Source organism: Cicer arietinum, chromosome 5 (genome assembly GCF_000331145.2).
Source record: "Cicer arietinum cultivar CDC Frontier isolate Library 1 chromosome 5, Cicar.CDCFrontier_v2.0, whole genome shotgun sequence".
Lineage (NCBI taxonomy): Eukaryota > Viridiplantae > Streptophyta > Magnoliopsida > Fabales > Fabaceae > Cicer > Cicer arietinum.
In genome coordinates, this window is record NC_021164.2 from 64,201,488 (window position 1) to 64,228,378 (window position 26,891).

Genomic DNA, 26,891 nt, shown 5'->3' on the forward strand with positions numbered 1-26,891 from the left:
ATAAGAACCATTCATAGAAAAGAAAGTCATTAAAAATGTCTAATCTAAATGTGGCGAGAATAATATTATATGTTGTCGCTATCACGTAACTCATATCAGGTATATACATTCATTTATCTATGGGTTGAAGACCTAAGTTGAATATCTTCAACGAATCTCTAACTTTTCTAATGCGTCATAAGAACAGTCTATCATATGAAGTTATATAAGAAGCAATCTCCTGGTCCAAACTATTGCGGACCAAATACCAAGACTCCTCACCATGTCCAAGCAATAATGCAATAGCGCGAAAACTACAATTTCTATTCGCTACCACATCAAATATGTCATCAATGTATGGCTAAATAACATCGGGAAATTGTCTTTAGAACAAATGCTTTGAAGATAGAGAGAGTTGTTTCTTTGATTGGGATGCTTGTCTCTTCTTTGATGACTGAGATGGTTGAGAACTAGGATCTTCACAGTATATTGCATTAATATGGTCAAAGTAAGAAAGGTCTCGATATACATCATATCCATCTGACTTCTTACCCTTATTCTTCTTCACTTGTCCTTTGGTTTTGAATTTTTCATTTGGTGGACACATTGAACTTGTAGTTGGAACGAACCCCTGATTTTTTTTTTATGTTGCAACCTTATCATGTTGTTCATAGCCTCCCAACATTTACACATGTCACCCATGATGTGTTCCAACATTGACTTCAGTTTTCAACGAGTTAACTCAATCCTATCATTACATATAAATTGTCACCATTGAACAATTCAACAATATATAATAAAATTACAAAATCAATGATTTAGAGTCACATGACATGCATGTTAGTCGTTGTGTTTCCTAAATGCATCACTCGATTTGTCCATACTTCAACAAACCTTTCCTTATGAGGAGTCAACTAAGTTTCTTTCACATAGCCAACAAACACTTTATTATCGACTCATGATTGCTTAAACATATGCAAGCGCATGATATACTCTTTTTCATTACTGCAATATATAATGTCTTTTCACATATTCAATACTAACTATGGTCTATCCTTTAAGACATATTGATTGAATTTTGCTCCAACATTTTTGTCAGATATAATAAATCAACATATAATATCATACTATTTTAAAATTTTAAAAAATATCAAATATATATCAAAATAGAAATTTAACCTTTCAAATATTTTTTTTAAATTAATCAACATACACACCTTAATGGTAAAGTCTAACAAAAAATGAACATTATGAATCAAATAGTGACTTAAGACCAAAATAATATAAATATACCAACATTTTAAACTTAACAATTGATACAACAAAACTTTTTTTCTTCAAAGGCGAAAAACAAGATAAAAATTCAAAGTATTTTCATTTATCCAATTAAGGATAATTAAAAATTGAATATTTTGAGTGATGGAAAGTTCAATATTTAAAATCTTCCTTTAGACAAGTGAAGATTTTAATTTTTGTTTTATTATGATGATAGTAAGACATGAGCAAAAGTATAATAAGGAGGGAAATATAGTTCATTTTAATAGATAATATAGTAATAAATGAATGGATAAATTAAAAAAGTTATTAGTAATTTTTTTTTTTAATATCGATACCTATTTTATTTTTTTATTGTAACATAAAACTTGTAAAAATTGACTCTATTTTTTACTGTATTTTTAATTGTACTTGTCAAGGTTATATATATAGAGACAAGAAGAAAAAACAAAAGGCTATGTACGAAGTACAGTGTGGATCTCATTTCATTTGTACCTTCCCCTAGAAGGTGAAATGGCGGAGAAAAAAGCACCGCAACATAACGTAACAATCAAATGGGAAACCGTTTCACTAATCTCCGTTCAAAAAACTCAACCACTATCGAAGAAGAAAACTGAAACGAGCTCGATCATTCTCGAACAAAAGAAGAGTTACACTACCGAGTTTAGAAACTTCGATGACGATGCATGGTACACCGTTATGGTTACAATGGAGGGAAAACAAACCCTCAGAATAAAGTACGAAAAATTCTCTGATGAAGAAGACCAATTGTTCGAACCCTCGTTTTTCGAATCATTGGAAGCGCTTCACGAGTTTGAGAAACGATTCAGACCTCTCTCTGTACAGGTTCAGGATTATGAATGTCGTAAACTCGTTCATGGTGTTAAGGTTTGCGCTTCCCAACACTTTATTCCTGATGACCTTCGATTTTACGACGCTATCGTTGATGCGGTTCGTTCTTTTCTACTTTTTTTTTAATGGCGTTTTGAGTTTTTAGCTTTAAATTTTAGAGCAATATTACTATTACTATGCGATTCGTTCTTTTCACAAATACTTATAGTAGTAGATAAGTTCAAATAAACCAATTCAAATAGGCCTTAGTATATACTAATTTATGACATTGATTGATTGCGTGTGCGCCTTAAAATGGAATTGTGAAAGTTTATGCTACTTCATGCACCATAGTTTAGTTTGTGTAAATACTTGTATTAATTGATGGGATGAATTTGAAGGGTTAGTATTTAATCATATATTATACAAGTTGATGTATCAGTATTTTTGTAAATAAATGCACATACTAATTACATGTAAAGATATTTTATGCATAAAGTTTATGATTAAACCTAACTTTTGAAAACCTAGAAGCATTCCTTATTAGAGCTTTGGATTTCCGTTCCTCTGGCGATGGTAGAATAGAATGCTGATGGCTTTTTATTTGGTTTGAGAAAAATAGAACAGTTTATTTTATATTAATGATTTGATTGCAATCTGTATTTGCTTGTGAAATTCTGCATGTTTTTATAGGTGCAAGAACGCAAGCATTCTCGCAAAAAAGATGCAGAGTGCCTGTGTACTTTTATACTTGACTGGTTACATGGGCCAAATGCTGGAAATTTGACTGCTGCAGAAGTTGGGGATATTTGCATTGTGCAGCCTGTAATACAGCTTGATCCAACAGTGGCTTCATTCCTTGAGATAGCAAGGAGGGTAATAGAATCAAAGTCTGGTCAGGAAATGGGGGCCTACTACCTCAAAGACTTAGAAACTAGTGAAAGACGAAGTTTTTTTGAACGAATGCAGAAGGTGAGTAGTGTATGATGTATCTCTAAGTTTCTGAAGTACTTTCCAGTTTCCACTAGTATGCATGTTGAGAAGTTTATGTGCTTGAATGTCTTTTCTGTTTTGACATCATATATCCCTCTCCAGGGAAAACAACGTGTCAAACGATCTGCTTTGGGTGCATATTCTCCTGAAGGTTTGTGTCTATTTAATAGTAGAGATTAATACTAGGTTAAATTGATTGGGTTTTGCTGTAACAATCTTCTATGCTTTTCTGTTATTGTTTATGATTCTCTTTGCCCTGGTGACTCTGTTTGGGCCTTGTTGTCAAAATCAAATCAATATTTAGAGTTATGTTATTTTAGTATTTATTAATTGGGTTCTATTATGTAGAATCATTTCAGATTTTACCCGACTGGCAAATGAGTAGGATTGCATTCAAGTGTAACTTGACGTTGATAATATAAAATTAATGTAATTATAACAATGTGTTACACATATTGAACTCTTGCTCTGCATTTTTTGAGATGGGCCGTGACACAATTTGAATGGATAAATGGTTATTGAGCTTGAAATGAAATAAATGTAGTAGTTTTTTGGGAGGTGCTAAGGAAAGGAATTCCATTCCTTGGATTTGTATGCAAATATTTGGTTTGCTTTTTAGTTTGGCTTAATGTTTGGTATCTGCCAAAGACTTTGCTCTATTTCTCAAACCGATGAATTCCTTTCACTTATGTTGTTTGGAACATTGTTTCTCTTTCTCTTTTAGTAGATGTACTAATATGGGCATTACTTATCATAATTCTATCTCTTTCTACTTAAAAGGTAATAACTATCTATATTCTTTTTAACAGCTATTTCATGTAAATCTCTTTTTTGCATTACTGTGCGTGTTTTGTAGATGCAACTCTTCTAGTAGGTGGGATCTTACTATCCGAGGGAGACCTTGCTTGGTCCTAGGTAGAATTTGGGAACCCTGCCCATCAATTTTTCTTGAACCTTACCCATGTGCATTGAAACAGATTCAGACCTTCTTTGCTTGCCAGCATGTTCTACACTCATTTATCATATCCATCCACTTTGGCTTTCATTCAGTGTGCAATTGTACTTTGTATTTTTTTATGAAAATGTTCTATATTATTATAAATCATCAAAACTTTTTCATCCGTTTTTCCTTTTTTGGTCTTAGTCAACCTTGACAGAACAAAGGAAGATAAAGAGTTGGAAGGAAAAAGAAATGTGTGGATGATATTGGTGGGCAATCTTGAGAAAGGATTATGTTCATCAACAGCTGTAGAGTTCTTACAGAGACATGCTCAAATATCAGCTACAGTCTTCATTTTTTCAAGTTTATCATCGGAGATATATACCAGGGGTGCCATTATGTTGCACACTGAACAAAATTTTCATAAGCTTTGTGACTTTTTGACAAATCCCAACCACATCATAACATCTTCAACTGGCAGGTATTACAATTATGTTTGTTTATAGTTCATAAATGTTGATGTCTGTGTTATACATTTGATGAATAGCTTACTTTGGCCATTTATTCTTGGTTCAACCTTGGAAAGTGAATGCCTGATTTGTCAACTTAAGTAAATATTTTAACAAGGATTCTAGACTGTTTTAGTGGTAATAATATATTTTTGTAATTTAATCAACAATGCTTAGAAAAAGGTTATGCATCTGCAAGCCTAGGCGAGAGAATTGTGTATATGTTATGTATGACCGTTTTCATTTGCCATTCAAACCTTTTCATGTCTTTTTTCAGGCCTTGGGTGATAATTGAAAAACAAGTAGGTCTCAAAAATATCAAAGCATCAATAGGAACACTGGGGCCTAAATATGAGGTATACAGCAATTCATTCCTCCTCTTTTCCAACAAAGTATAATTTAATGGCTCGGTAGTTGGTAAGCATGGCCACCATAGGATTGTCACACGAGGAACCAGAAGAATCATTACTTGCATTTGTAAATTAGTAAATTAATCAATCATATTTCGCTAGCATCTGGTCTCCTGATGAGAATGCATGCTGTCAAACACGCAATCCATTTGTTTTGAAAATCTTATTATATAATCTTGCGGCTAACTTTGAAGTTTTAATAAGTTGTGCCACCATGTTCAATTGATCAGGCACTAGGGACTGCAGAAATTGATTAGGTGCAGTGCAATAATAACTAAATGCTGTTCTTTGCAAATGCAAAACATTTTGTTTTTTCAGAATGTATCACAGGATGAAAGGAGTAGAACGAGCAACAATTTGAAGCTTGTACAGTCAGGAACTCAAGAATTCCAGATATCTAGTGCTATGAGGGATTTGTTTTTGGAATTTTCTGATCACCAAGTGCGGCTGCACAAGAAGCTTGCACTTATGGAGGGAAGTGTGTTTGGAATTTGAAACTAGGTCCTTTGATGAACTTTTTTAACAGCTGGTACTGATTTTGTATAGAATTTTTCAGCAATTGTTAATATAACCTTTCTTGTATATAAGCTTAGTGGACAGGAAAAGTGAATACAGAATCCTAGTTTCTCTTTTGACATTAATATATCCCTCTCCTAGTTATGCACTAAATATCATGAGATAAAGTGTGGGCAACCTTTGGTCTGACACTTTGGCCCTTTAAGCATTTTACTTTTATCTTAAAACTTTGATTCTTTTAGAAAATCAAGATTCATTTAATGAAGTTTTTCCTTTTGTACCTTTGAAATTCCAAAAACATATATGAAATGAATTTTATTTTTACTTAATAAAAAGTAAAAAAAAGAAAATTTTATTATTTCATAATATGTTTTTAAAGCTAAAAGAACCAAAGTTGAGGGATGAACGAAATAGTTATGAATTATAAGAGTAATAACATAAAAGATTATTTTCAAATAAACTATTTTCATATTTATAAGTGAGTTCTAAACATGAAAAATTGATCTTAAATTAAATTATAATTAATGTCAACTTGGTAATTCAAAACACTACAATGCTTTCTTGTTTTTACTTGAAAAATTATAAACTCAGTTCTCATATTTTTCAAACTCAGTTATCTGAGGTACAATTGTTGGAGTTGGAATTCTTTCCATTTCTCACCCTATCTATTTCTTTCATTACTGTAATTTTGTGTATATTTACATGCATTTTTAGAGCATGTGACAAATTAAACATTTATATACTTTATACAAAAATATTGTAATAATAATGCTCTCCATTCATTTATTTTAAAAAATAGAGAAGATCTCAACTCAACTCTATTGGCAATGTTTGGGATTAAAATAGTATACAAGGGAAGCAATAACTAGTGCGAAATTGTGGAAAACAAGTCATTTAGTTGACTATAGTGTCCATGGTTAAACGACAAATTTCTTTTTCTTGTTACTAAACTACTGCATTTTCCTATATCATCAAGGAAATGTTTCTTGCAGTTTCAACACCCTCCAATATTCAATTTGTTCTTCTATATAACTGGTATTTGTATAACTTAGTATATGTATGTGAAAAAATTGAATGTTGTCAACAATATTTTGCATATACATGAAGGAATCGGATTTTTGCTGGGAAAGAATTATAACATTTTCTCAAACTTGTCAAGCTTATTTACCCTTTGCATAGACCTCAAAAATAATGTGAACAAAATACCTGCATATGAATAAGCTGATACCACTCAGTCACAAGAATAAAACTGATAGACTATTGAACATAATAAAACAATCTTTTGACAAAAACTGTGGTATAAAATCACCTGCACCAACGAATGATCCATTTGCAAAAGCTTGATTTCCTTGGCTACTCAAATTGACACCAATATTTAGCAGCGCTCCTCCCAATACTGTATACATCGTAGCCATTTGTAATACTGTTGCTTTCCGAGCAGCTCTTTCAGACTGGCAAATCAAGATAAACATTTGCCAGTAAGAAAAAATAAGTTGAAGAATCAATACTTACTTTGGAAAACTTATTAACCTTTCAAACTTAGAGTTAGAAATATAGGGAGTAGTTTTCCATAGACTAGTCCAAGAACCTTTGATGGAATTTTAAGGAGACACCAAATCATCTCTAATTAGAAATAGTTTATATCCACATCAAAATGCTATATCCAATATAATCCAATGTACAGAAGTATATTGATACACAACATATATACAATACCACGTGAAAAAGAATTTTCCTACCTCTAGTACTCGAACTCGGAGCTTTAGATCCCCTGCCTCAACTTGCTTTACAAACTCCTCTATTCTTTGAACTCTGTATGGCATTGACATGGAATTTGTTCTTACCTATAAATGTTCCATGAGACTTGTCAATTCTAGTTATTATAGTGCCATTATTAAAGTAATGTTTCACATCAGAATTTTAAATTACAAAGAACCATCATCTAGAATGAAAAACTAAAATGGAAGTTCCAAGTGTGGTACATCATTTGCTTGCTTTCTTATCTGCTCGACGAATTGTGGGCCAGTGCGCTGATTTTGTCTTACATCTAGAAGTTCCTGTAAAACCATATATGGTGTATGAGTAATTAAGTATAACATAGCATTTTAACCGACAATGGGAACAATAACTCGTTAATCGTTATAGACAGTCTAACCTGTGCATAGGGTGCAGCAATCTTCACAAACGAGAAATCTGGATTGAGTATGTAACCTATGCCTACCAGAACAATAAAAAGCCAGAAAAAGATTAGATAAAATATAAAGTTCTATTAAATTTTCTCATTCACGTGATATTGATTCTGTAAAGATCGAGAAATTACTGTGTCTATAATAGAGGTACATCTAACCTAAGGCAAATAATTTAGGAAAGAGAAGGGGCAAACCTTCAAGTGTAGAAAATGCTCTGATAACAAAGGTGAAGGTAGATGGAAACCGGAATGGCTGGTCTTGTGCTATTGCAAACAAATCCTGCCAGAAAATTAATCAATAATAAAATTTTCATAAATTCTGTAGATAATTGGGACCAAACCAAGTAAAACAATTATTTTCCATCTTCAACTAATTATCATCATTTCTAATGATTAAACAATTACCCAAAATAATCACGAACGAACTACAAATTCGTTCATCCAAAAGAACTAAATACTCACATACCTCCCCAATTGCAGACAATGTCTGCTGTTGATCTGGTGTCTGGCTTAGAAGATTGTCCAAGAAAAACTGTACAGATCTCCTCACCTGAAAGTCAAGTTAAGAAATTTATGAGATCAAGATATGGATCATAATTTCAAACTGTTAAATGACGGTCTTTTAAATGATTAAAGCTGCTTCATATTCTTACAGCTGACAGGTCCCCAGTGGGTTGGAGTGCTCCAAGATCAATAAGGCATTGCATAACCTGCATCGTTGTCAACTGAAAGTTTAAGTAACATTGAAAAGGGCACTGAAATTTGTAATTTCAAGTTCAATGTAACTTCTTAGATAATTAGGACAAGTTTACTGCTATAATTCAGTTTTATTGTAAAAACAAACCATGAGCCTTAATGTGTGTGTGAACACACACACACACCTATGAAGCACAAATGTCTGACGCTTTAAATATTGCAAGTATAGCAAAAAAACTAGACCTTTTTGGCATCTTTCTCATAAACAGCATAAAATAGTTCAAGCAATCTCTCCCGGGTGAAAGATTTTATCTCCCCCATCATGCCAAAGTCATAATAAATAATTGATTCATCAACATCGATAGCAAGATTTCCAGGATGTGGATCAGCGTGAAAGAAACCTGTTTTCAATATCTTTAACACAAGCAAAAATGAAAATTATATAAAAATTCCCGCGAGACAAATATATTCAACATCAGATATTAGAACAATTTTCAGACAGAAACAACATTGAGGACCTGAATCAAGTACGCCTCAATAGCACGTGATGAGATCCGTAATCGATCATAGCCACGAGAAGTCAACATATCCACTTGATTTATTTTAATACCTGTTCCCGGAATGTAAAATCAAATAAGGACAGTTTTGAATCCAAGTTCAGTGGCATAATGATAGATAACACTTAAAGGAAAGAAAGTTATTAGCTTGGACTGAAAGGAAAACAAGAAATATGCACTAGTGAAGATGGTAACCTGGTACATACTCCAAGGTCAACACCTTCATTGCTGTATAATCCCAATAAACCAGCTACAAGGGTGCAAATGAAGGCTATGCGGTTAAAATCTAAATCGGTGCTAGAGATAGGCAATTTATATAGGTTATATAAATTCAACAAGTTTGCAATATATGAGACAGGATTATGAAGGTCAGAGTAGATCAAGTTTCAAGGAAGCTGAAACAATTCAAATATTAAATAGGGTTTAGTATTGCAGAAAGAAACATACAGGTACTCGGACCCACTTTATGTTTCGAAAATCTCGGCGGAACCTATCAGCATTCTTCCCTTCATTTATATAATCAATTTCTTGATACAAAATCCTGAAAAGTAGCATGTGCGGAAACAATAACAATTATACAAGGCAGCGTACCAATTAGAAGTATTAAAAATGATGTAAAAAATAAATAGTGACAAGATTAATGAAGCCCTAAAATTTTTGCTAAGCCTTTAACATGTAATGAGGGAAGGTGGAGTTTTCTTCTGACATAATGTTTGTACTACTTACGTTGCACATTCTTCATATATACCAATCCAATCTCTAGTAGGACCACCTAGAGTTTCACTTCTCTGAAAATACTCTGCAATCAGCTTTAAGTTTCCTGGATAGTACAATCAAATTGTTAGAGTAAAAAACGAAATTACAACAATTACCAAGCTTTAACATTACTTGTTTGGATGGTATCATATTATCAAGCAAAAAACTAACTATAATATGTAATTTTAAAGCTAAAAGTAGTTATGGAAAAGTAACAACATACCCATTGATCATATTAGATTATAAAAAAATAAAGCAGTTTTCGAAAATACTTATATAAGGCTTCAGAATAAGATATAACATATAAATAAGCATATATTTTCTAGGAATTTCTTGAAAACAATGTATATAAATAAGGATATCTTTACTAGTTTTTCTGTTTTCCTAGTTTTGTAATATTAGAGATTGTAGATCATGTATCTAAATGATAAATTGTACTGAGGATATCCTCCAGCAATCCAGAAATCCTTAGATCCATCTTAAATGTGATAAAACTCTACTAAAAACACAAGATGTAAAAATGTAGAAACAAAATGAGCACAACTTACGCAAGTCAATGTCAAATAGCTTCTTCAGGCCAGGCCTTTGAACTTTGATAACTACTTTTTCTCCATTGTGCAGAATTGCACGATGAACCTACAAACAGCGCAGAAAAAATTGATGTGAAAAAGAACTGAATAATCTTATCTCATAGTTTGTACTGCAAAATTACCTGACCAAGACTTGCAGCAGCAATTGGCCGATCTTCGAACTCTTTAAACAGTACATTAATGGGAGCTCCTAATTCACTCTCAATAAAGCCTATTGCTTTCTTTGGGGAGAAAGCAGGGACCTTGTCCTGAAAAATGTTATATTAAGAATTAATAATTTTTATAAAAACTGTCCATCAAGGTTTAATACACATAAATCAAAAAATCTCCAATGAACCTAAACTATGGACAAATAATCTACAAAAATACCTGCAATTTTGCGAGTTCATCCACATACTCACGGGGAAATAGATCTGACCTCGTTGATGATAACTGTCCAAGTTTAATGAAAGTTGGACCGAGCTGTAATACACACTCTCTTAGCCATGAAGCCGTTTTCCGCATTCTGCTTTTCTAAAATGCAAAGTTATATTACTTCAGCTTAGCAAGCACAATCACAAACAAAAAGTTAATTGATTATTATAAAAAAAAATTGTTATCAATTGCGGATCACAAAAAATAGCGGTTTGTTCAAATTCCTCTATACTAAAGTGCTATAGCACCACTATACACGCCAGAAATTATTCAGATTCCGATGCGCTATTGCATTATAGCGCAACTATTTGACAACATTGAAAAAACTAATCGAGTGAGTCCACAAAATAACTTCCACAGCCTACCTGCTTTTCTTCTGTAAAGCCACCTACGTATGCCCATTTTGCATTGTCCAAAAGAACACGGACGCGAAAAGAAAGAACAAAGGACCAGACATCAATAGATCTCTGCCAGGAATTGTAATTTTCATTGGCCCAACTGAAACCTTCATCAGAGGGCAAAACTGTTAGCTCTTCCTCCACTGGTGGAAGTTCTTTGGAGGCTTTAGGCTTTGCTGTCTTTGTCAAGGTTGGTGTAACATCTCTTCTTACCAAACTTGTTCCATTAACAGTTTTCTTTGAGCCATTTACTATCTCCACTTTATTCTCCGACGTTGTCTTCCTTTTTGCTACCTCAGTTGCTGGTACCATTTTAACAGCTCTACCATTAGTACCATATTTTGATGGAGGCATTTCAGTCTGTCGCATTTCCACTGCAAACCTATGAAATTTATCATTCCTTGATTTATCAGATGTCGACCTTTTATCCTTTGACAATTTATGAACTGAAATCGAGCCTGTAAAACCAAGATTGTCTAGTGGTCTCCACTGATTTACCGACTCAATATTGTTACAATAGGAACCGTGCAAAGCCATTATTACTGCCATTTATGGTGATGATACCTACACAAAAATTAGTATAAAAAGTAAGAACAAGAAATGGTGAATGTCAAGGTCGTTCTGAACTCCAGTTAGAAAATCAAACAATATAATTTGAAAGCTCAAACTGTTGAAGGATCAAAATGCCAAAAAAATACGAACATCTAAAAATGGTAAATAACAAATTAATGAAATTCAATTAATTTAGCAACAGCTTCATTCCACTACTATACATTTATCTTAGCCGAGTTCAATACAACCAGTACAACATAAACTCACCATGCAGTTTAATTGAACTGAGTGTGAACATGATCTTTGTGTTGAAAGAAAAGGAAGTGTTTATCAATGTGGAACATGCATAAAAGGAAACTAACCAACCAATAAAACATAAAGCTTATGAACTTTATCTCAAATAATTAAACAAAGAAAAAGAAAATCCTAGAGTCAACCATGAAAAGCATAGAGTTTGATATTCAATTACTCCCAAACTGAATATCAATTTGCAATCATAATAATAACTTAGAAACACCAAAGAGAAAAATACTGTATACATAAATAGATTAATTGATATTCCATTTGACTTGATGGAAATCAAAACTTTAATAAAACTTCACCCTTTGCAACAGATTAATTTTCATTAAATTTAAACTGGAGATCTCAAATCACATACTCACTTGAGATAACTTAAGAGTACAACACAACAAATAACAATTGAGAGAAATAGAAGAAGAGTGAAACATACCAGGAGAGATTAAAAGAGACAGCCTCAACTGAAGGACCCACAAAGCAGATGTACTAGGAGGATGTTATTGCTTCCACGTTTCAAAGGTACATCAAGTGGTTCAACATTATATGAACCATTATTGATTTTCTCACTGTTTTGTTTTAATTTTCCTAAATTTCGGTATAAACGCGACAAAAGTGAAATGGGAATTTTAGTTATTTAGAAAGAAAATAAAAGGAAGTGGAATCTCCGAGTACCACAATTCAGAAGGTTTGATGCGTGTGACATGGGTCGCTTTGAACCGCATGGGTCAAATTCTTTGGTGAACAAAACGTATGGTACTCTTTGTGTGGGGAAATAATAATATCTATCAAAATTAAATGTCAGACAAGAATAAGATTTTGCAATTTCTGTTTTGGATTTTAATTAACCGATTCATAGGAGAAAAGGGTGCATGATAATTGGGAGAATTCAGCTCTACCATTGTAAGAGGTTTGTTATATTTGTACTATAAAAAATATGATACTTATTTTAAACTAGTAGAATAAATCGATAAAAAAAAAATAATGCAAATTCAAAATTATTAAAACAAAAAATAATATATAGATAAGATTTAACGTTCAAATTAATTTTTTTTGATAGTTTTGTCACTTATAGTACTTAAATTTTGGCTACCGTGACATTTTGAATTTTATGATATTCAATAAAATTGAGTAAAAAAAGTAATATTAATTAAGGATCTGTTTATTTTATAAAAACATTTTTTGTTTTATTTTTTAAAAATGTTTTATAACTTGTCAATAAAAAGTTAGGATGTGTTTTTTTTAAAAGTAAGTCATTATGATGGAAGAATATGCATTGTTAGTTTCTTTTTTTCATTGGATATATGGAGTGCTAGCTAAATATGATACATTTTCATAAATAATAAAAATAGTTTTTTTTTTTATATTTATAAAAAATAGAGAATTATTTGCCTTAAAAATATATTATCTATTTGTTAATAAATACAATTAACACATAATTAGAGAATAAAAATAACATATTTTTTCATTATTTTTAAAAAATGAGATATTTTTTAAGTGAAAAATTATTTATGAGTTTGGATCGTCTAAATATAAATCTTCATCATTGTGTCTCAATCATCTTTATTTCTCTTAATTTTACTCTCTTTTTTTTCAATTTTTCAGTTTGGATTGAAATTTTTATTTTATATAAATCATAGATATAAAATTTTACACAAATATAAAATTATTTCATATATTATTGAAATATATCAAAATTAATGTCTTATGTATTTATATTGACCATTGTTAATTTTTATGAGTCTAATAATCTATTAAATAATTTTAAATTTATTTAACATTTTATATGTATCATCTAGATTATATAGATTTTCAATCAAATGAAAAAAAGAATCATCAAGATAAAATCAACATACTTTTTAAAAATGAAAATACAAAGTATTTTTGCAAAATAATTTGAGTTTTAAAATTTTCTAATTAAGCGCATGAAACTCGCTGAAGTCTAAAAAATATAATGGGCTTGACCCATATGTGAGAGATAACGGGTTTAATCCATATCTGCACAAATCGTGTGTAGCAACAGAACTGTGCGCGCGAGTAAAAGAAAAGACAGCATTCGTGGAAAAGACAAGAAGAAAAGGTACTACTGTTAGTGTTGATACGCAAAAGTACTGAAATTTGAATATGTTGTTCCTGTTATTAATCTCGATATTTTGATATATTTCATGTCTCATTTTGATTTAACCCTTGCTTCTACACTCAATGTACTTCATTCCCAATCACTACTTTACACGCTTCATAACTCAACGCACCTTAATTTTTGTTTGAATAGGAAGAAGATCGACAGAAGAAACTGAGGCAAACATGAAGATGGTTAACTCCTTCAACCTCAAGGTAAACTAATTTTGAAATCCCGTTTTCATTATGAACTAGTTTATTTAAATGTGCATGCCAAGTGTTTGTGAAAATGCACTTGTTCTGTTGTTAGTTCAAATCAGTGTGATATAGGATGGAGTTGAATCTTTTTGGGAATTGTATTGTAAACACTGGTGCTATTGTGTTTTCAGAAAGCTGCAGCTGGACTTAGACGCATTAATCTTGATGGTCTTCGGTGGCGGGTTTTTGATGCCAAGGGCCAGGTGAGTCTAGTTTTTACCTGTTCCCATCTCCTGAATAATATACAGAGTGAGTGTGACCATGAAATGATGATTTTGATGTAATATTTTAGCAGTTTTTTTTTATTGTTAGAAGTTTGTGGTTGTAGAGTAAGCTTATGTCAGACTTGTAGAATATGTTATGGTTTTACTTTTTTTATTGGCTGCATTTGCATTGCATCATGAGAAAAAAATGGAATGTGAGATAATAGGTTAATGAAATGGTTCCCAATCATTTTGCCGATTAGCTTGTATATCATGTACTATTAGGATTGAAAGTTAAAGAAGAGTAAGGAAGTAGAAACACTTTAAAATAGTAGCCGTTCCCATATCCAACACGTATCCATGTCAAATGCATCCTATGTTTTTAGCAGCATTTCGTAACTTCTTGCATTGGTTTATCGAATTATACCAATACAGATGGGAATACTATAATAATTAAATAAGTTACAGCATTTTATTACGTCTATGATGACCCGTGTTCACTTTATAATTATTAGTTCTCTCTTTTGGTTTAGGATTTGTGCTTTATGTTAATTTTATTATACTTGTGTCCTGTCCTAATTAAAATTTGTTCTTTCTGTTGAACAATTATCCTCATAATTGGACTAGCCAACTTCACTTTATAATAATCTAAAATGAATATAAATCTTTTGCAGCATCTAATTGTAATGCTAGGTCTAATGAGAACATATATCTTATCTAAATTATCATAGGTAATTAACTACTTCTTTCGGAAGGTCAAGCTGTGAACCGATTTTGGTGGAGCATTTTGAAAAAAATTATTGAGTGAATTTTGAAGCAATTTATGAGTGAATTACTTATAAGCATGGGCTATTTGAGATCGTGTAGAAGATTCCCGAGCTCTGGACATTTTATACACTTTTGATTAGTGACTAAACTCTGGATTGTGATCAACTACTGAGTTATTTGCTTATTTGAGGTCATGAGGTCATTTTGCTAATTCATATGTTGCTCGTGTAGATTCTTGGGAGGTTAGCATCTCAAATTGCTACTGTAGTTCAAGGAAAGGACAAGCCAACTTATACTCCTAATCGTGATGATGGAGATATGTGCATTGTGCTTAATGCCAAGGATATTTGTGTGACTGGAAGAAAACTTACAGACAAGATCTACTACTGGCATACAGGGCAAGTTCATTGCATTGCTACAGTTAATACATTTTATTAGAACCTAAGAAATATTTAAAATTTTAGGCTTCTTATAGATTAAATGGTTTTATTCTGATTTAGATGCCTATCTTCTATGAAATTCTGCCTCCAATATTATAATTGTCATTTTGTATATGGTTTCTTGTGCCACATAATCTTTTGGCATTATTCAGACTTTTTTTGACATAAAGTAGTGGCATGTAGGTATGTGGGCAACCTTAAGCAAAGAACTCTGAAGGATCAGATGGCAAAAGACCCTACAGACGTTATTCGCAAAGCTGTTCTACGCATGCTGCCTAGAAACAAACTGCGTGATGTAAGTGCTTTGAAGAACAATGTTTTTGGGTTTTGTTTTTAACTTAGTATGAGAATTAAATTACTGGTGGTCAGAATGAGAGTGTTTTTTCATTGTTGTTTTGAATTTTGCAAAAGTAGAATCCTATTTGAGACCAAAAAATAGAAAACTCCAAATAATATGACATGATATATTAAAGATGTTAGGTTATGATTCCCAGAGTGTAATGATAGTGACTTGAGGGTATCTTTAGTAGTGATCAAAATTGATCTTGGGGTAGGATCTAATGGTATTCTAAAATGGTGCCCTGCAAGAATTATTATAAATTAATTGTAACAAGATGAACCCATGGATTTCTAAAATCTCTCTACCATTATACTTCCAAATTAATTATTCTTACAGGTTCAAATCTTTTACAATCTATTTTTTTATAGTCAAACCTAAATTACAATTCAAAAGAAAAACAAGGAAATAATGAGGACAGAGTGTCAATGCAATATATATTATTAAAATATCACAACCATGTTTAGCAGCAAACTTCCCTGTAAGAATCACAATTTTTTCACAATTAGAGACAATAACCGAGCTATTTGGAGTATGAGACAAGAACTATTCATCCGATTTTGCTGGAGCAAGTCTCTGGGCTTGCTTTTATTATGAATTCTAGAACGGCAGTCCTCTAAGACTCTGTTGAACTTACAGCTGTCATCCATTGTTAATTGTAAATCTGGCAACTAAAAATCCACTTTCACCATTCTGCATCAATCGAATAGGAGTAAGTGATCTTAATTTTATCAGAATCCAATGTTTAATGTTTTAACACTTTTACTTAAAAGTATTTTGCTTACATTTGCATTATAAAAGAGAGAAGGGCGGGAAACAGTGCTATCAGTGTATATAAAATATATCAGGTCATTTTCATACAAGTCCAGAGTTAAGTTTCAACTACCTTTTGCTAAAGAATTGTTTTCTTGAGAGCTGTGATTTTCAATTATTGTTCTTTTCATCCTGTGAGATGTTATTTCTGATTCTTTTTTATTGGTTATGCAGTATTGAAGAATTGTTCTTCTAAGTAAATTTTTTTTTGCATTATTGCTGACATATGTAGGATAGGGATCGAAAATTAAGGATCTTTCCTGGCAGTGAGCACCCTTTTGGTGATCGGCCACTTGAACCTTATGTGATGCCTCCTAGGACCGTACGAGAAATGCGACCACGAGCAAGGCGTGCAATGATTCGAGCACAGAAAAAGGCAGAGCAGCAGCAAGTGAATGCTGAGCAGCGGCAACAGATTACTGATGAAATGAAGAATGGCAAAAAGGGCGAAGCACAAGAAGAGAGTGCCTGAAAATGTTATTTGCTCATTGGGGATTGTTCTGACCTATGAGTTATCATTTGAATGAGATGTGGCCTCCTAGTCTTTATCTGTTTGCTTTTAGCAAATCCTATAATGTCATTGAATTGTGTTTGAATTCTTGTTTAAGTTGTCCAAGTAAGAGCATAGTTAAGAAGAAACTGTTCAATACACAATCTTGCATCTTTTTGTGATAATGCTTCAAGTTCGAGTTATGGCATTCTAAAGGTACATTTGGCAATTGGCATCAATTTATTTATTTATTTGACAACAATTGGCATCAATTTTAATCGCTTTACCTATTTACCATCAACAACATCTATAACAAGAATTTGAGGTAGGAAGCATGCTAGGAAATTGCTGTACTAATTTGCAACATTGCTGCTACAAACTGACACGGTGAAGGATTTAAGAAAATGTTTGAGGCCGGTGGTAAACACGGTGTACGATTTAAACCAACATCCCAATAACGTAAAATATTTGAAGTACACCGTGTAAAGTTGAATCGTAATTTGAAGGACTACAAAGATGATTGGAACAAAAATATTTGTTTGTCTTGGTATTTTTCCAAGAAAAAATAGTGAAGAATGGACAAATACTTAAAAGGATACTAATGTGTCATAAGTGATGAATATTTGTGTTCCTTAATTATAATTTAGTTGAGAGTTTGATATTTAGTCGGCAAACATTGAAAATATATGTCAGAAGAAGAAGTCAATCTCTTAAATAAATTTCAATTAGTTTGATGTATTAGTTATAATTCAATTAGTTTGATGTATTAGTTCCTGCAGTTGCATGTAGGAGATAATTTTAGTTCACCCAAAAAATACTTAAAGGATAGTTAATTTAAAGCATAAGTCAGTATTTAAAGATCAACCAATCTAAAATTAATTTTAATTGAAATTATATTAAAAGTTATTCATAATGGAGAATCAAAATAAAACGACAATTACTAAATTTGTGAGTTCGATTTCTGTAGACATCGTTCACTCACCTTAAATTTCTTTAAAAAATATATATTAATATGTAAAAGTCTATAATTTTTTAAATTTTGTAAAACATTATTATTTATTTTCTTACGTTACCCGTTAGTCTCTCATAATATTGGTTAAGTGTATAATAAGAAATTTGTTTTAATAAAAAAACTTATATAATAAAAAGATTTTATATGCCCAAACTCATACTTATGTATCGTATCCGTCAAAATAGTAATAACTATGTCTCGTATGTATGTCTCGTATGTTTCACGGGTCATGCAACTAGTTAAATGCAAAAAGAAACAATGTTTTTTTATTTCTATTAGTTACAAAAAAGTATTAGAACTTGATCCTTTGTTGATAAAATTTGCAGTGCGTTTCACATGAAACTTCAAAGAAAATGTGACTTCAAATTCCACGTATTTGAATGCCTGAAAAGGTAACTTGTTTTTCCGTGTCATATTACTCTTTATTTTTTTTGTCGTAATTAACATAGCTTTTTCATGTTGGTTTCTTTCTTCTAATTATAATTGTTCCTTATAAGAATATAAACATAGTCAAGGACTAATTCAAAGTCCCTCCCACTGATTGCACGGAAATTGTTCCTCTTATTGACCTATAAAAATTCCCTAACCTTTTATTCTTTCCTTAGTTTCAAAAAAAGTAATAATTACATCAATAATTGCTTTTTATTATTCTCTTTTGTGTTGATTACATTTGATCATTTTCATCATGATGAGGTCTAGAGCTATCACTAACAAACTTTATTCATCTTACCTATTGACAACTTCTAAATCATTCCCCACATCTTCTTCTATTGTCCCTCCACTTCTGGTTAAAAAATTTAATGGTTCTATTTTCCCTCAATTTCAAGGTAATGTTTACACATGAGTTAGTTTAGCATGTTGATGCTGCTGACTCAATGCATGTTTAGATATCCAGTGAATTTGGTGAAATTATAGGGATATGTAATTTTGATGAAACACTAAAGGGTAGCGTTTTCCAAATTACGGCGGTATACTATGATTTTGGGAATCATTACTAATATAAACGTGCACTCATATTTTTCAATATGGTTAAGCATTATTGAAGTACTAATTTGTCACCATTTTTAGGTTGCAAGAACAATTTTCTTTTTCCAAGAGTGTATATGTCTGCCTCCTCAGCTTTATTGAATGAGGAAGTGAGAGATAAAGGTATTGGATTACTCAAAGCAGTTGAGGATCAACATGGTGGAGTTATTGTAAACATGGAGGAGCCTATGGATTCTTTTGTTTTTGCTTCTTTGCTGGAAGCTTCAATATCACAATGGAAAAGACAGGTAGATTTTAATGTAATTATAATCAAAATTGCAGTTGTAGTTATGTTGTAATCCTTAAAATTAAGAAAAATTGGAATCAAATACAAAATTTAACTTAGTGATTACAACTCTACTGATATAAATGTGGTTTTCTAGGGAAAAAAGGGAGTGTGGATCAAGTTGCCTAGAGAACATTCAAATCTTGTTGCTTCTGCTGTTAAGGTAAAAACTTGTTATTTTCTGTTGTATAGCTTGCAAGATATTCTTGAATCCTTTGAACATAAAAAGTCATTTTGTGATGATTTAGATTCCTTTTAGTTTAACATTATTTTGCTTCTTTTATAGGCTGGATTCAAATACCATCATGCTGAACCAGATTACTTGATGCTTGTGTATTGGATTCCTACTACTCCTGATACCATTCCTGCAAATGCCTCTCACCGCATTTGTATTGGTGCTTTTGTAATGAATGACAATATGGAGGTAATCCTTCTTTATTTTGTCCAATAGTAAGGAAATTAGTACCTATAATAAAAAAAATATTTTCATCGACACATGCATAGATACCAAACATGACACTGACATTGAACTGATAATAATTTATGAAAAAGAAGTGATCATATATACTTATATGAGTTGGTGTCGGACAATCGATAGACTTTTAATATGAAGTATCAGTGTTACATATATAATTAAGTAATAATTATAAGTAATAATAGATTCCACTACCACATGACTATCATCATTCAAATATTTTATTTGACTATTTTGGACTTTTTGGCCAGACTAAAATAAAACATATTTCAAAGATGAGTTGTAATTCTCATGAACCTGGAGTCAATCTCTGCCTTGATTTTGTGGTTATCATATTACTTTTTGAAATAGTGAAATCTTGAATTGACTTGACCATCCATATTCTTTAATGTATAAAACTGAAAAAAATTGTTGGTTTTTATTTGATAGATCCTTGTGGTTCAAGAAAAAAATGGGAGATTCAGTGGCAAAGGAATATGGAAATTGCCCACTGGAGCTGTTAATGAGGTATGTTGCAAAATTATTACTATTGATTTTTAAAACCTTTTAAATTATATTTATTTTTGTTTAATTTGAATTTCATTTGCAGGGTGAAGATGTTTGTACTGCTGCAATTAGAGAAGTCAAAGAGGAGACAGGAGTAAGCAAAAACATAGTTAAATAGTATAGTTTAACCATATATATTGAATATTCTTCAAGCCCTTTCTAAGACCATTGATTTTATTCTTCTTTCAGATAGAAGCTGAATTTGTTGAAGTTTTAGCATTTAGGTAAGATTTTGCACAAAAACTTTATCATATAGTATGCTCTTGGAACATTACCGTACATATTTGGTATTTTGCTCTACAAATTCAATCTTGTACATAATGAATATCTTTGTATTTCTGTTTATTAGGGAAAGACATAAATCTTTCTTCCAGAAATCAGAACTGCTCTTTGTATGCATGTTGCAACCTCGTTCCTTTAACATTCAGAAGCAACTTTCAGAAATTGAAGCAGCTCAGGTATATGTTCTAATAGATCAATTAACAATTCAGCATTCAATTATCCCTTTTGACACCAATACCAGAAAAATAGTAACTTCTAATATATGTCACAGTCCTCACTGTAGCGGTATAGGCCTCTTCAACCTAATGTCAATTGTTGGATTAATCCAATGACTCGGAGAATCAATCTCTTAGCCATTAACTAATTCAGCGGTTGACGTTTATCTAGAGAGTTCTTGATTGCTAAATACTATCCAAGTTTATATGTAATTTTTCTTACATAATCTCACATCATTACATGTACGTACTTGGTAATCCTAAACAAAATAAATTTAAAATTGTTAAAAATATGTCAGATAATTTGTGACTCCACCTTTTTCTAATAGTGATTTTTTATATGCAGAAATAAGCCAATTAATTTAATGTGTGTTTTTTATTTCAGTGGATGCCAATTGAAGAGTATGTAGCTCAGCCTTTTGTAAGAGAAAATGAGCTATTTGACTTTCTTACAAAAGTTGGTTTATCAAAGTTGAGTGGAAAGTACTGTGGCTTTTCTACCCTGCTCACTAGCACATCCTCTTGCAAGAAATCCTATGTCTACTTAAACAAAATTGATGCTGCCCATTTGTCAACTTCCAAACCTCACCAAACTTAATGCCACCGATTTAATTAATTTGATTTATTTATTTACTAAGGTCTATTAGCATTGTACAAAAATCTCAAACTTATAGGTTCATTTCATTCAAGTCTTTCATTCTTCTTTGTGTAGATGAATTTCAATTTGTTTATTTAGTTTTTCAATAAATTAGAAGTCAAGTATCAACCATATAGTTGTTCAAATTCTTTATTGTAATATAATAATTGCTTGTTGGCTGTACCATTATTGTTAAAAGTAATGAGAATCACCTTTTCCTTTTCTTTTCCACTCATTTATTTATTATCATATTATCCGAGACGCGTTCAACAATTATAGCATATACAATTTTGAAAGAGAATATAGCAAATAAATACAGTGATTCAATTAATATTTATTTAATCTCAACTCCAAATTGTCTTATCATACATGGATAAAATGCAAGAGGAAAACTAAAATAAGAATAAGATGTATTTTGGATGAAATTTCCATCGAATGTGACCAGCCTTTTTCAACTTTGATTTTCTTTTTTACTTTAATTAGCATTAAGAAGTCAAAAAGAAGAGTCATAATAATAGATTCCCTTTAACAGGGATCCAAAGTTTATTGCACAACATTAATAACAACAACAACACGTTACATTCCAAATCCAACCAAATATATTAGAAGTTGGATGAAAAAATAAAAGAAAAAACTTGATATAACATAACATACATAGTGGTAATTACTTATGTATTATGTTTGTATTTCAAACCTTGAGCACTGCTTGATTGAACCCATGGATATATCAATCTCTATTAAATTCTCTTCCTCAAACATTTCATTAAATTCAGCTAAGAATTCCATCAAACTTTGTTGATCAAAAAGGGACTGATCATATGATAATTCCTTCTTATTCTGTTGATCCATAAAGTGTCCACTTGGAAGTGCAATTTCTATGAGACTTTCCTCATCAGAAATTGAATCATCACTACCTTGTTCTAATTCAATCATAGATTCATTTATGAGCATTGAAGTTGTTGCAAAATTTTCACTTTCATCGTGTGAACTCTTCTTCACCTCAGAAGTCAAAACATTTTCATCAGATTTGTGTTTCCATATGTAGATAATAGTGGACAAAATCAGTGCTAGAAATGTGAAGAAGAAAGAGAGAAACCCAACAAAATCAAAGAGTTTGTAAGTTGAAAAAGGAAGCAAGAGAGCAAAAGGAGAAGCCATCCATGAGAATGGAGTACTCCTCGATAAGCAAAAGCAAGAGAGCATTTCATATGCATATGCTACTTTACTTTCCCACCCCATCAGTTTCAAAAAGCATATACCAGGATAAAAGTGTTTTGTCAAAATAACAAAAAAGCATAATTAAATTATAGTAAAATAATTAACAGAACTTTTTTTAGTTATTATTAATCATCCATGTCATTTTTTAAAAGATTTTTGTTTTTTATTTATTTATCAATTATCATTTAGAATTGTTTAGTAAAAAATATTTGTAATTATTTATTGTAAAGAAAAAAATATGAAAAATAAAATAATAAACAAGTAAATGTATTATAAAAAACAGACAAACAATTCTTAGAAAAGTAACAAAGTTTTCTTATTATATATTAATAACCATAAAATTTACTAGTTACAGGTTAATTAGATGTAAGTAACATTTGTAACATTTGTGAGTGGGAAAATAGCTATTTTGGAATTTTGGCATCATGTAATATTAAACATGGCATATTAGAATTTCAATCATTATAATATATTAAAATAAACTCCCATTTTTATATTTCATGTAATATTAATTTTGTCACATCATTCAATAGAATATGTAGTACCTCTATAATTTATTTATTTTTATTTCTTATTCTATTAAATTTTTGTCTATATCTCTATAATAAAAAACCAATAATAAAAAAAATAATTTCCATTAAAAATGATTTAATTGTCATTTACTTTTAAAATTCATTGCGTATAAATACATCACAATAGTTTAATTACATTTTAAAAATTAAAATATAGCAATCATAAATTACCACAAAATATATAAAAACATAATCCTCGTATATTATAAATCAATAATTATATTTATGCATGTCCAATTCAATGAAGTTTAAATAAAAATATTGAAATATTGGCATTTAAATTAGCAAGCCTTTGCAAAAAAAAAAATGAAACCAAAAGATATTTTTTTAAATATAAAAATGTTAAATTATACATTAAATATTTTCAAAGTAATTACAATTTGTGTTCATTTTTCTCTTATAATTAGTGTTCGCATATATATTTTATTCCTCTAACACAAAAGAAAGTATTTAATAAAAATCAGAGCATAGTTTCAATTAACGGTAAAAATAATCAAAAAATAAGTAATGATGTCTTATCATTTCTAGTATTATTTCGTATTTTTGTCGTAAAAAATAGTACTTTGAGTTTGTTCATTAAATCAAGTTTATTCATTCTACTAATTTTTTTTATCTATATCTCAATTCAATAAAGTTTAAATTAAAATAAATAAAAATATTGAAACAGAGTTATTTAAATTAGTAACTCTTTGCAAAAAAAAAAAAACAAAGGATATTTTTTTAAAAATAAAAATATTAAATTATACATTAAATATTTTCAAAGTAATATACAATTTGTGTACGTTTTTATCTAATTAGTGATCAAATACACATTTTATTCCTCTAATACAAAAGAAAATATTTAATTAAAATTAGAGCATAGTTTCAATTAACAGAAAAATAATCAAAATCAAGTAGTGATGTTTTATCATTTCCAGTATTATTTCGTGTTTTTATCGTATAAAATAGTACTTTGAGTATGTTCATTATATACAATCTCCAAAAATATTAATTAAATCAAAATATTTTTTAAATAAACATGTGACATAACACCTCTGATTACTCTAATTAATAATACAAGAAATAGTAGTTCATTCAATTAGTCAAAAAAAAAAAAAATAAATATAGAAATAATAATACTCAAGATAAAAAGTAAAAAATAAAAAAATTAAATGTATCTCAAATCAATGCTTTCAAAATATATATTCTACAATGATTGAATATTTAAAACAAAACAAAATGTTTACAAACAATTATTCATTTTTTTAATAATATTTTTAGAGTGAAAATCACTCATATTTTAATCTTTTTAATTGTGCATACAAATAACCACTCATATTATTTTAATTATATATTTTAGAATGAAAATCACTCATTTCATCACAAACTTTTTAATTGTTTCCATTCTATTTATTCATTTGTTATACAACCATTATTCAACTAAGAAACTTACAAATATTGAAACTTGTTTCTAATTAGATTGAGACATTTATACACCATAAATATTACATTTTAATTTTTTTTTAAATTTACATTAAAATAAAATTTTATAAATTATATTCGCACAACGTGCATATTATATTATAGTTTAAGGTAAATCAAGGAGACAAGTTATTTTTGTTTCACCAAATTAAAGTTTGGAGCTCCTAATAATAGAAAGATAAAGAAAATGAGGTAATTTTGGAGGTGATAATTTTCTAATCTGATTTTGATTATACAAAGGTTTTGAAGAGCAAGAATATTGCTTGGTTATCTAAACACTATTTTGCTTGGTTCTCAACCATCAAGACTGAAGGTAAAAAAATATCAATTATAAGGAAGGGGTGTTTGAATTATAATTGCCCCTTTTAAAAATTCTGTTTTAAGAATAAGATCTCAATCCAAGATTGATCTTGGCAGTGATGAAGATCGATCTTGATTTTGTTGAAACATCAATATCAATTTTATCAATATAAAATATGATTGTAAAGCATAAAATAAATAGAGATAAAGAGATCACACAAGGATATATCCTGGTTCACCCAATCCGGGTTACGTCAAGTCCTCACAACCGTGAGATTTTTCACTAAGTGTTCAAACCAAGATCGTTCTTGGTTTTCATGGATCAATCTTGATCTTTACACAATTCCTACCCTTCTACCTAGAAAGGATTTCTTCAGTTCTACCTTACTGTTTTGGAAAGGCTTTAACAAGTTACCTTTCAAAACATGAAAGGATTTTTGCAATTTACTCAAGATTTGACAAAACAACCTTGAGTTACAAAGTGATGGATTTGAGACTATTTAGAATCTGGATATTTACTCAACTCTTGTTTGAGAAATATAATATGTAAATAGACCTCAGTTGTAAATGATTACAACACAAAGATTAAAATAAAACAGCAAACTGTAAGAAAGATTTTGAGACACTTGAGTATGATCGAAAAGATTGATCTTTTGCTTGGTGTTGATTGTTGTGTTTTGTTCTTCAACTTCCATCTGCATTTATAGACTCCAAGAAGGCTTATGACAGCTCATGTGGCCGTTGGAAAGGGACCAGCTGTCATGAAAGAGTTTTGGATAAATTCTGCCAAAAACAAGATTGATCAGCTGCATCAAAAGATCGATCCATGATTGATCTTTTGGTTTGTGATGAACTAGCGTTGTACTATATGATTTGTGTCAGTATGTCAGCTTTGAGTACATACTTTTCTGTTATGTGTGCAGGCTTTAGAATAGTTCAAATTAGTAGTGTACTTTGCTACTTGTAGTCTTGTACTTGCATTTGCTTTATAAGAAGAATGATCTTTGTGATATGCCTTTATTGAAGCATGTCTTTGATTCTTCAAATTCTGGAACAAATGTGACTTGAATTGATCTTTTGTTGATTCTATGTGAGAGTATAAGATGAATATTGTTTCCAGGATTGATCTTTTTCAAGGAAACAGATTATCATTGTTTCTACCATAAACGAAGATCGTTCTTCGTTTTGCAGCAGAAGGTCAAGATCAATCTGCGTTTTCCAGAATCAGTCTTCTTTTTCCAGAACTGCTTTCTTTGATCGGATTTGTGATGTTTGATACCTATCTTGTTTAACACACTCAAATGCACATGTTAAATACCAAAACACTTAGAATCATAATAAGAATTCTCAACAAAGACTTACATAAATATGCAAGATGAGTCAAGAATATTGCTACGGTATTTTGGAAAAATAATTATATTTTGTTGCTTCAATTTCTCAAAAAAAAAAAAAATGAATCAAATTTAGTTGTTAGAATTACACGACTGTGGTTTCTGTCTCAGAACGTCAAACACAAATTTTATGGATGGAAATGGT

At 30.6% G+C, this 26,891-nt stretch overlaps 4 protein-coding genes across 7 annotated transcripts; 3 read left to right on the forward strand and 1 right to left on the reverse strand.

Annotated features, from left to right (window-relative positions):
• The first annotated feature begins 1,699 nt into the window (after positions 1-1,699).
• On the forward strand, positions 1,700-5,606 carry LOC101488436 (uncharacterized). Of its 2 annotated transcripts, none has more exons than XM_073368502.1 (6): positions 1,700-2,142; positions 2,779-3,057; positions 3,181-3,229; positions 4,223-4,499; positions 4,805-4,883; positions 5,256-5,606. In XM_073368502.1, the coding sequence occupies exons 1-6, from the start codon at positions 1,768-1,770 to the stop codon at positions 5,430-5,432; spliced, it is 1,236 nt and encodes a 411-aa protein (XP_073224603.1). In that variant the 5' UTR covers positions 1,700-1,767; the 3' UTR covers positions 5,433-5,606. The 2 variants fall into 2 exon arrangements, with proteins under 2 accessions (XP_073224603.1, XP_004502148.1); XM_004502091.4 differs by having other exon boundaries at positions 1,701-2,205.
• Positions 5,607-6,329: 723 nt separating this feature from the next.
• Positions 6,330-12,629, reverse strand: LOC101488770 (protein ACTIVITY OF BC1 COMPLEX KINASE 7, chloroplastic). The gene is made up of 18 exons (XM_004502092.4): positions 12,335-12,629; positions 11,020-11,616; positions 10,610-10,753; positions 10,363-10,488; positions 10,199-10,286; positions 9,621-9,714; positions 9,342-9,435; positions 9,090-9,144; positions 8,856-8,947; positions 8,581-8,751; positions 8,295-8,351; positions 8,108-8,191; positions 7,837-7,921; positions 7,609-7,670; positions 7,436-7,510; positions 7,193-7,297; positions 6,763-6,904; positions 6,330-6,659 (listed from the first exon to the last, which is right to left on the reverse strand). The coding sequence occupies exons 2-18, from the start codon at positions 11,599-11,601 to the stop codon at positions 6,586-6,588; spliced, it is 2,130 nt and encodes a 709-aa protein (XP_004502149.1). The 5' UTR covers positions 11,602-11,616; positions 12,335-12,629; the 3' UTR covers positions 6,330-6,585.
• Positions 12,630-13,844: 1,215 nt separating this feature from the next.
• On the forward strand, positions 13,845-17,554 carry LOC101489755 (uncharacterized). Of its 2 annotated transcripts, none has more exons than XM_004502096.4 (6): positions 13,845-13,978; positions 14,171-14,232; positions 14,406-14,477; positions 15,477-15,643; positions 15,869-15,980; positions 17,068-17,554. In XM_004502096.4, exons 2-6 carry the CDS (start codon positions 14,203-14,205, stop codon positions 17,305-17,307), a joined length of 621 nt encoding a protein of 206 aa, XP_004502153.1. In that variant the 5' UTR covers positions 13,845-13,978; positions 14,171-14,202; the 3' UTR covers positions 17,308-17,554. The 2 variants fall into 2 exon arrangements, with proteins under 2 accessions (XP_004502153.1, XP_012571785.1); XM_012716331.3 differs by having other exon boundaries at positions 13,973-14,006.
• A 1,038-nt stretch (positions 17,555-18,592) lies between these two features.
• On the forward strand, positions 18,593-22,035 carry LOC101500662 (nudix hydrolase 2). Of its 2 annotated transcripts, none has more exons than XM_012716340.3 (9): positions 18,593-18,729; positions 19,406-19,611; positions 19,747-19,812; positions 19,936-20,073; positions 20,554-20,631; positions 20,714-20,764; positions 20,860-20,894; positions 21,020-21,128; positions 21,553-22,035. In XM_012716340.3, the coding sequence occupies exons 2-9, from the start codon at positions 19,441-19,443 to the stop codon at positions 21,763-21,765; spliced, it is 861 nt and encodes a 286-aa protein (XP_012571794.1). In that variant the 5' UTR covers positions 18,593-18,729; positions 19,406-19,440; the 3' UTR covers positions 21,766-22,035. The 2 variants fall into 2 exon arrangements, with proteins under 2 accessions (XP_012571794.1, XP_012571793.1); XM_012716339.3 differs by lacking the exon at positions 18,593-18,729 and adding an exon at positions 18,853-19,164.
• Positions 22,036-26,891: the final 4,856 nt, after the last annotated feature.

What these genes read in the sequence shown, in the direction of transcription:
- LOC101488436 (XM_004502091.4), top strand. Translation starts at nt 1,768, where the DNA reads ATGGCGGAGAAAAAAGCACCGCAACATAACGTAACAATCAAATGGGAA. An exon ending in TTTTTGAACGAATGCAGAAG is followed by an intron (nt 3,058 to 3,180) that starts GTGAGTAGTGTA and finishes ATCCCTCTCCAG; the next exon opens with GGAAAACAACGTGTCAAACG. An exon ending in CACTGGGGCCTAAATATGAG is followed by an intron (nt 4,884 to 5,255) that starts GTATACAGCAAT and finishes TTGTTTTTTCAG; the next exon opens with AATGTATCACAGGATGAAAG.
- LOC101488770 (XM_004502092.4), bottom strand. Translation starts at nt 11,601, where the DNA reads ATGGCAGTAATAATGGCTTTGCACGGTTCCTATTGTAACAATATTGAG. An exon ending in GCTTTACAGAAGAAAAGCAG is followed by an intron (nt 10,754 to 11,019) that starts GTAGGCTGTGGA and finishes TTTGCATTTTAG; the next exon opens with AAAAGCAGAATGCGGAAAAC. An exon ending in TAAAGTGGGTCCGAGTACCT is followed by an intron (nt 9,145 to 9,341) that starts GTATGTTTCTTT and finishes GCACCCTTGTAG; the next exon opens with CTGGTTTATTGGGATTATAC.
- LOC101489755 (XM_004502096.4), top strand. Translation starts at nt 14,203, where the DNA reads ATGAAGATGGTTAACTCCTTCAACCTCAAG. An exon ending in TTTTTGATGCCAAGGGCCAG is followed by an intron (nt 14,478 to 15,476) that starts GTGAGTCTAGTT and finishes TTGCTCGTGTAG; the next exon opens with ATTCTTGGGAGGTTAGCATC. An exon ending in ATCTACTACTGGCATACAGG is followed by an intron (nt 15,644 to 15,868) that starts GCAAGTTCATTG and finishes AGTGGCATGTAG; the next exon opens with GTATGTGGGCAACCTTAAGC.
- LOC101500662 (XM_012716339.3), top strand. Translation starts at nt 19,023, where the DNA reads ATGATGAGGTCTAGAGCTATCACTAACAAACTTTATTCATCTTACCTA. An exon ending in TAATGAATGACAATATGGAG is followed by an intron (nt 20,074 to 20,553) that starts GTAATCCTTCTT and finishes TTTATTTGATAG; the next exon opens with ATCCTTGTGGTTCAAGAAAA. An exon ending in CAGAAATTGAAGCAGCTCAG is followed by an intron (nt 21,129 to 21,552) that starts GTATATGTTCTA and finishes TTTTTATTTCAG; the next exon opens with TGGATGCCAATTGAAGAGTA.